At 33.8% G+C, this 9,314-nt stretch overlaps 1 protein-coding gene across 1 annotated transcript; it reads right to left on the bottom strand.

Annotated features, from left to right (window-relative positions):
- Window positions 1-8,628, bottom strand: LOC122272009 (uncharacterized). Its single transcript, XM_071180956.2, has 4 exons — window positions 8,313-8,628; window positions 5,640-5,834; window positions 3,122-3,228; window positions 1-1,109 (listed from the first exon to the last, which is right to left on the bottom strand). Exons 1-4 carry the CDS (start codon window positions 8,431-8,433, stop codon window positions 480-482), a joined length of 1,053 nt encoding a protein of 350 aa, XP_071037057.2. The 5' UTR covers window positions 8,434-8,628; the 3' UTR covers window positions 1-479.
- Between the last annotated feature and the right edge of the window lie 686 nt (window positions 8,629-9,314).

Genomic DNA, 9,314 nt, shown 5'->3' on the forward strand with positions numbered 1-9,314 from the left:
TTTTTTACAACATTTTAAAAAATTTAATTTTAAATAAGAAAATACAAAATTTGAAGGAAATTGTTGAGATCAGAGTACTTTTAAGTTTTTCAATGTTCAAACGTTAAATATACAGATTCTCAAGAACTATTCGACAGATTTCGTTCAAAATTTGTAATCTGTCATATAAAATTTGCATATTTTGAACTAAATTAAAAATATGCATACCTTACCATTCGAAATTTTTTCAACTAATATTAAATAATTTAATACAAATTAAACTCTTAATTGAAAATTAAACTTTTAATTAAAATTACATTTTACAAATTCGTACTATTCCTATTGGGCGCTTCGTATTCCCTTCCCAATAGAAAAGCGTGGAAGATCCTTGGATCTGGTGGATCATTGATGAATTTCCAGTTGAGAGGTTAGTGCAGTAACGTCAGCTTGTACATCGCTATAAAATAGTGCATTTGATAGGTAGGTCTGGACTTCAAAGCTTAAAAGACGCAGAAATTTACATCAAAATGTGCGTAAACTTTATGTGTATCAACTTCAAGTCTTCTTTGAGAAAAAACTTGAACCAATTCTCGGGTTGTAGGTACAGATAACTTAGTCATAAGATTATTCGCCTTAGAATTATTACTCAGTGTCACCATCGTAATCCCTCTCCCTCGAGGAAATGATTTTAAAAGATTTTTCAACAATGCCTCCGCAATTGTTGCATCATCTGCGTAGAGAGGTCCTATTCGAGCAGCACCCATGCAACTCAACTTAACAGAACCGAAACCCACACACTCCCTACCATTCAGAGCTACAAATGTCTGACTGTTTTCTTCCCTAGAACTCAATTCCAGCAGGTGTCTGCGATCATAGCCCATTAGGTTGTAGTCGTATGCGTTCACCAAGTCCAAGTGATCGTCTTGATAGGGTCTTAGGGCGACACCTGGTGGGAGATCTTCTGAGAGCGAATTGTAATTGACGTAACATGATGTTTCATTCTTGAATAGGGTGTAGTCGGTTCTAGGGGCTCCCACGATGATGTCACAATAGACTTGTGCCATATTCTTGACTGCATTTCCGCAAAGGATTCTACCCTGGCTGACTTCTCCTACACCTAGTTCAAGAACCTGAAATCAAAGTTATATAATCTATATTACATTACAACACTGCACTCTTTGAGTATGCGTCCCAAACTAGCGCGATTTCTTCATTCTCCACACTTTTCCACTCTCTTCGCTTATTATGTTTTCGGCAAATCTTATTTTTTCTAAACGACAGCACATAAAAAATTTTTATTTTTCAACCGTCATTAAATATAATACCTAGTAATATAGGATTAATAATACTATATAATATAGGGTTTATGTCTACCAATGTTCCACTCCGTAGCCTTGTCATTTTGAACTCAATCTAGAAGACAAGGGAACTCCTGGATCAAGTATTGGGAGGAATTTTGCCTCTGTGGAGGACAATTTTTTGATGGAACTAACCCGCATGTGCGCTACATGGAAGGGGACTCTAGCCCATGAAACGTCTACCACTGATAATATTTTAAGTCAGCTCTGTGGTCGGTGCGAGCTGGATGCGGATTTCGTATCGACCCGTCATTGCTGGGATTCGAATCCGATCACCTTATTGGAAGGCGAGTGCTCTATCCCCTGAGCCATCACGGCTTTACGGAAAAAAAGTGGAATATACTTGCGTGAGTGGAAAAAAGATTTACCAAAAATGTGTAACGAAGAATGGAAAAGTGTCAAGAATAGGAAATGCGTCCAACCGGGAGACGCTCAGACGCATATTTTATTTACAAATATTGTCCCAAAACTGATGGCATTTCTTTGTACTCGTTGGCAATAAGTTACTAAAATAAAACTTGCTAAAGCAAGTGAGCAGTCATAAGCGTATAATAGAAAACATTAATGTTGTAAGATAGAGTAAACTGATTACATTTATAGTTTGTCTACTGTAAGAACTCCCCACTCCACAAAGTCTGAGGCCGTCTGCTGCCATGGAAACAAGAATAGCTCATCTCAGGGAGGGTAGCTTCTCTTAACTCTGGGGCTAACACAATATACTGAAGAAAAAGATTCCCTTTCTCTCGCCGAACCGAGTCAAAACCTGTCCTAAACAATGACCCCACACCCCTACTTGAAATAGTTATACCTCGTTACCATAGTCACCGCCATGGTTCTAGACGAATGGCTAGGGGAGTTCTTACTTCAGACGAACTATAGATACTCCTATTCAGTGACTATCCATAACTAAAGAACAGGCACAAAATTTGCTTCGATTAACCAATTAAGTCCGGGATGAGAAACAGAATACAGAATATATATTTATATATATATAGAAGAGAATATATATTTGACAGAATATATATGCTACCTCCGTTCATATATACAATATAAAAGGGTTTCCATTTAAGATTGTTAGGGGATCCCTGTTCCAACACTAGGGAATTCAATGAGGATCAATTTTGAACTGCGTGAATGCATCGATTAAAGTTAATTTATACGTTTGTTCAACGATTATTGCTGCGATATGTATATAAATCTTTTAACACTGTGTAAACACGGTTTGCCGTAATCTAGCCATTGAAAAATATTCTCAGATTCCTAGTAAAAAAGTGAAGGGAAATAAATATGACGATTTATTATAGAGAAAAACTGAATTAAAGACATCGCAACTAGCTTAGTTGCTAGATCGTATTTCACCTTTCAATACCGGGTATTCCCAAAATTAACCGACGATTTAAAATAAATTATCGAAAAAACAACGAACGGTTTGTTAGAAAGAGCAGAAATGGGTGCTCCTGAAGTTGTGTTACTTGTTGCTTTAGCTTCTCAACAGATAGCGCTTCGCGAACCAAAGAACAGTGTTTTTACAACATATAAGACTATTCAAACTGAAATATTTCCAAGTATATCGAATTTATTTCGTTTTCAGACAGCTTCACGTTGTTGCAGCAATTGATAGCTATTTCGAAAACAGTGTTTTATATTTTTGTCTCAATCACCAGCGTCCTCTGTTAATGAATTTCGTAATTAATTTCGAAACGTGGAGGAAAAAAAATTCAAAACATGTTACAATAACACCGTTTCGTTTTTCGGGACACGCTTTTAAATGCTTTAATCATTACCTTTCTCCCTAGGCCGGTATTTCTATATTCTGGATCAACATAAACAAGGCCGCCAATGCATACTTCATCTGTATTGTGAACAAATGCAGCCGTTGCAACAATCTGTCCTAAAAATATCAGTAACATGTTAAAAAAATTTATATACATATGAAATATATATCAGCTTTATGTTTAAAAAAAATTTAAATAAATAATTTTAATAGTATAACTTCGTTAATATCATACTTTGAGTCAGCAATATAAGTAATTCTTCGATACCAGAATTCATGAATTTAACCCTCCTCTAGAAAACAACCTTAAAGTACTTTTCTAGAGTCCCCTTAAAGTCTTAACTACTCTTTTGAACCCACGCTATAAGACATCGAATAAAATCGATGCTCGTTTCGAAAATATTAGTGATACGTTTTTGTTGCAAACAATCAACATTTTTGTAGTTTTATTGAGAAAAACGTGTAAAACGTTAAGGTAGGTACGTAGATACTTTATTTACGTCGCACTAGAGCTGCACAATGGGCTATTGGCGAAGGTCTGGGAAACATCCCTGAGGTAGATCCGAAGACATGCCATCGCAATTTTGATCCTCTGTAGAGGGGATTGCTCTCCTTCTTTGGCAGCCCGACGACCTGCACGCCAAGTCAAGCACTTTATGGTAGAACAGTTTAATGAGGACCGATACCGCCCCCCCCCTCGATCCTTGAGCAGGCTGAACAAAGTTATCACCCGTCCGCTTACTGACAGCAGCCAGTGATGCTTGACTTCGGTGTTTCACTGGGAACAGTGTCTTTACGATCAATCCACTGCGGGACTATAACGTTAAGCAACTCCATTCAATGGACAACTTGTCAAATTTTCATTTTGTGATGAAACTAATCTAACTGTTAAGCTGGCAAAAACGCAAGCGAGCTAAACTAAGATAGCCTAACCTAAGATAGCAAAACCTAACCTAGCAAAAATTTAAACATTTGCCTCATAAAAAGCCAAAACTTTGCTCTGCATAAAAACATAAACTGGTTCTGAAGATGTTACCTTCTTCGTAAAAACAAGAAGCGAAGCTCGTCATGTAATAAAACCGGTTGATCCTCTTTATTTGTTTCAAAGATCACATTTCTTATGGTGCAAACAAACATTTAAAACGAAACAGTTAGAGTCTCCAACCCATTCGCTCAGAGTATCATACAGAATGATTAAAATTAAGCAGACGATAATCAGCGTCTCGTAACTCGTGATATTTTTTATATCTTCCAAATGAAACTTCAAATAAATGTAATAACGATCACATATGGCTGGGATTTTTTTTCTCCGAAGAATCGTTTGAATTTATGCCAATAGAATGTGCTGTACTGCTAAACCACGTGTAACCGAGAGCATATTTTTGACCGACAAGGTAAGTTTAAGAAGTACACTAGTGTAAAAATAAATAAAATTTAATGTTATCCTTCGATTTTTTTGAACTATTGTTTTTATTTATTACTGCGCCACTGGACGCGAAAATTTAAAACTATTTTTTCCGTCTGAAATAATATATACTATATGTTACCGTGAAGGACAGAAATCAAGAGAATGTCGACTTTCACCGGTGAATGTCAACAATCACATCGTTGCTTTGGTGAATGTCCGAAATATTTGTTATATCGGATTTGATATTAATTTAATCGTTGATATTATTATATTTATTCGATATTTTAATATCTGCTGAGGATAGATTGGGAGAAAGATCAGTGTTGGGAGTACCGGTACTTTTCAGTGGCACTTGACCTTAAAAGACATCAGCGTAGTCTATACCAGGTGAATGCAAGTCGGGCAGTGCCACTGAATCTTAAAAAAACATTGGTGTAGGGCATGCCGGTCAAATGTATACCGGGCAGTGGCACTTAACTAGACCCATTATATATTTCTGACATTCACGAGAGCATTCACCGGTAGAAGTCAACCACCACCAATTACGAATCGCAGTGGCTCATGGGAATAGAGCGTTCACCTTCCAATGAGGTGAACCGGGTTCGAAGCCCAGCGATGGTGGATCGATACGAATCCGCATCCGCCTTGCACCAACCATAGTGCAGACGTGAAATATCCTCAATGGTAGACGTGGTTAAGAGTCCCTTTGCCATCAGGCTAACCGATGGAGGTTCTCGTGATCTCCCTCTCCATGCAACGCAAATGCGAGTTAGTTCTATCAAAAAGTCCTCTACGAAGGCAAATTTTTCCCAACACTTGATTCGGGAGTTCCCTTGTCTTCCGGATTGAGTTCAAAGTTACGAGGCTACGGAATTGAACATTAGTAGTTGTAAACCCAAACATTGGGTTCTATGTTCAACGACGGTTATAAAATAAAAACACCTGTTTCGGTCATTCACAGTAACATATACAATCAAAATATCAATCAACATACCAATCAACATATACAATCAAAATATATTCGGGTCAAATTTTACTCAAATCTTTCCAAATAACTCCTCGGTTTAAATTTTAACCACCCTCTGCAGGATGCAGTTTATGCAAAAAAGAAAGTTATTACCTCTTTTGTTTTCAGCTAAAAATATACCCTGCGGATGGATTTTGTTCCACGTCTGCAAGCAAGAGTAGCAATCATGAATCTTCAAATTTTTTCTAATTTCCATAATTTTAGGAATGTCTTCTTGTGTCATATCTCTGATGTAATAATCCGATGTGGGCTTCGGAACATCTTGCTCTGTTGATGGTCTTCTTTTTTCTGAAACGTTTCTTAATGTTTATCACATTCCATAATTAGACAACGTTCGATGCTTTCAATTTAAAACGCTAACTGTTTACTCTTGTTCTTTACTGGTGTAAGAAAGTAAGAGAATTTGCAGACTGGGTCGATTTTCTCTAGAACTACAGGACCGATTTTAATGAAATTTCATGTGTGCATACATAATACAAAACAAAAAACCCCTTCAACAAATGTAATACACACGCATGATCGTTCGTGACACTCGTTGGAGTCGGAAGGTATGAAACAGCGGTTGCAGAATAAACAACAAAAAAATGGTTTTAATAGGGGATATGGTTCCCTCTTATACAGGACTTGAATCGTGATTTCATACGTGAAATCAGGCAGCTTATTTCCTGTGGAAATTGGTCTGAATTGTCCTGCGGCAATTCCATACCTTCCGACTCCAATGAGTGTTACAAACGATCATGCGTGTGTATTACAATTGTCGAATGGTTATTTGCTTTGTATTAGGTATGCACATATGAAATTTCATTAAAATCGGTCCAGTAGTTCTAGAGGTAATCGGCCAAGTTTGCAAATTCTCTTAATTTCTAACACCAGTGTATAAATTATAGAAGTTTCCACGCTAGGAGAACGGACTTCCTAAACCCTGTTGCTGTAATTAATTTCTAATTTTCTTCAAGAGTAATAGTGAACAATTCCGTAAAGAGTAATAGTAAACAGTGCGCATGCGTCGTCATTGCATGCGTTGCTATGGCAACCGCTGCTGTTTGATAACTTTTTTATAATTGGGTATAATATGAAAAAAACACAGCTACTTCGATTTAGTAGGAACAACATATGACACAATGCTAAACGAATGGAATTTAGTTGTTGTTTATTTAGTTATTGTTATTAGTAGTTGTTGTTATTTGTTTTAGTTGTTGTTGTTTATTTAGTTGTATTTAGTTTCAATAACTTTTCTTTATAATGCAATAAAATCTGGCGAGCAGCTATTTAAACGATCGAACACTTCGTTTGTTTATTTGTGGCTTGAAGTTAGGCTCGCAGAAAATGCCTTTCATGGGTTAAATTTAGTAGGAACAACACAACCTGTGACGTAGGCTATATTATACCCAATTCCTTTTTTCACTTTTAATTTTGTTATGCATTAAGTTGGTGAGTTTATTTTTGAGATATGGGAACAGTGAGATTCCATAAATACTTCTTGAGCTGTGAATAAAAGAGAATTTCATTATTTGAATGATACTTTTGTTTTTATTGTTTTAATCAAGAATCAAAAAATCTAACCCACAGTTCAAACTGAAACAAAATAGACAACAGCCTTTTTTCAAATGGATAACCTGTGTCTTTTTACTTCTTTTTTATCTTTATTTTTACATGTTAGAAATAAAACCATTTAAGAAATTAGTGCTTATATAATATAATGTTTATAACTTACTGACTAAATTATCTATAACTTAATGTCCTAAATAGGAAAAAAAATCATCCAAATTTCATTTTGTTTTGTTTTTTTAAACTATATGAATGTGGATTTTTCTAAATTTCAGTTCGAATCCTTTTTTTCTTTTTTTTTTTTAAACTGAAAAATGTTTAGTTTTGCATTTTAAATACATAAACTCTTCAAGAACCTTTGTTCATTAATTTTAAATTTTTTAGCTGGAAAAATGGGGTTTTTTTTCAATTTTATTTTTAAAAAGTTTCTCCTGAAAATGCTTGTTTATTTCTTTTAATTGAAATGTATAAGAAATAAAGAAAAAAGCGTTTATAAATTTCATAAATTACTTTAATTTAATTTAACGGAAAATTATTTCTATTTCAGTTTGAGAAAATTAAATAATATTGAAGTAAAAATTTTATGAAAATAACAATAAGTTTTCAAAAAATTCCTTTAATTTTTAAAAGTATTTATTTATATTTCAGAAAGAATTTACCCCACTAAAGCAGCCTGATATTTTAAAAATCATCACCTTTTATTTAAAAATAAATTCATATTTAGCGAAGAAATATACTTCAATATTTAATTAAATTGTATATTTTTATTAAAAAATTATATACTGTTTTAATTTTCCTGTCAACAAAAGAAAAACATTCACCATTTAAAGGAAAGAAAATTAGAAATTTTAATATTTAATGAACTAATGTTTAAAGTAAATAAATATTAAACCATATTGCAATATGGGAAGATCACAACACTCCAGATTTGAAAGTAAAATTGCTAATAAATTAGAATACATCATTTTAAGCACGTTAAAAATAATAATAAATAATCAATTCTATCACGTTATGCAAAATGACAAAACATTGAATATTGTATTTCTCCAACAATATGAAAATGACATATACACACACATAACAATATGAAAGTGCCATATATATTTAAATCAGTTCGATTAAATCAACTCAATTTAAATTTGAGCAATTTTGAAAACAAGAAATGAACTTCAATTCTCAAAATTACCTTCATATTTTTTCGATTTTCAATAAACTTACCTTTTACTAGCTGTTTCGTGGCTGACTTGAGAGACTTTGAAATAGTTCTAACACATGATATCTGAAATTTTAAACTAAAGTGCGAGTTAACCAAGATTGGAATAAAAGCTTTTACGGCCATCGTATTTGATAAAACTCAAAAGAGAAAACTTTTAATAATTTGTAGTAACTTCTTCACTTCGACTAGTTAATACGATAATGAGAGATAAAACGTAGGATCATTGGATGATTGCATAACCTAATTAAAGAAATAATTTCATGTTTATTTTCCCTGAACACGTTAATGTCATCTGCTAATGACTGAAAATCTTTCCTAACTCCATCTTTCTAATGGGAACTTCTCCAAATCAATTTCTCATTATCATAATAGTTTTCTTAATAGAGGTAAAACCGTAAATTTAACTAACGGTTTTTAAATCGTTCTTGTCTATAAATGGCAACAGTCCTTTTTTATCATTTTGCGATAGATTTTTTACTTGATTCTTTTTTACTCAATGATTTCATATAGATATTTTAAATACAGTCGGACCTCTATTTAACAAAGTCGCTAAATCTAGATAAAAAGTTCCTTATAAGGAAAATTCGTTAAATACAAAAATCACCATTATAAATACATAAACAACACACAACAGGTTTTAAATTCACAAAAGCTAGACATAATTAAAATAGCAATTGATACACATTTATCTTGTGCATTATCTACTATCGGATTGTTTCAAATGATTTCAAGATTTCATCATATGAAGGTTTGGTGTCTTCTACATCGTTTCCGTTTGGTGTCAATGCTTAACGAGTTTTGTGAAATCTCCTTTTGGTAGTCCGCTATACAAATCCATTGAAATAAAGGTATGTTTATTCAGAGAAAGAAATAACTCAAAATACTGTATGAATTACTTAATTAACATTATTAAATGTTATTCAGTTTGTTACTTTTCTATATTTTGCCCAAGGCTGAGGCCAAGGCTGACTCGCAGATTTTCCTCCATCTGGCCCTGTCCGGTG

Source organism: Parasteatoda tepidariorum, chromosome 8, assembly GCF_982258835.1.
Source record: "Parasteatoda tepidariorum strain Cologne lab strain chromosome 8, Ptep-v5.0, whole genome shotgun sequence".
Taxonomy (NCBI): domain Eukaryota; kingdom Metazoa; phylum Arthropoda; class Arachnida; order Araneae; family Theridiidae; genus Parasteatoda; species Parasteatoda tepidariorum.

What these genes read in the sequence shown, in the direction of transcription:
- LOC122272009 (XM_071180956.2), bottom strand. Translation starts at nt 8,433, where the DNA reads ATGGCCGTAAAAGCTTTTATTCCAATCTTGGTTAACTCGCACTTTAGT. An exon ending in CACGAAACAGCTAGTAAAAG is followed by an intron (nt 5,835 to 8,312) that starts GTAAGTTTATTG and finishes GAAACGTTTCAG; the next exon opens with AAAAAAGAAGACCATCAACA. An exon ending in TTTAGCTGAAAACAAAAGAG is followed by an intron (nt 3,229 to 5,639) that starts GTAATAACTTTC and finishes TGATATTTTTAG; the next exon opens with GACAGATTGTTGCAACGGCT.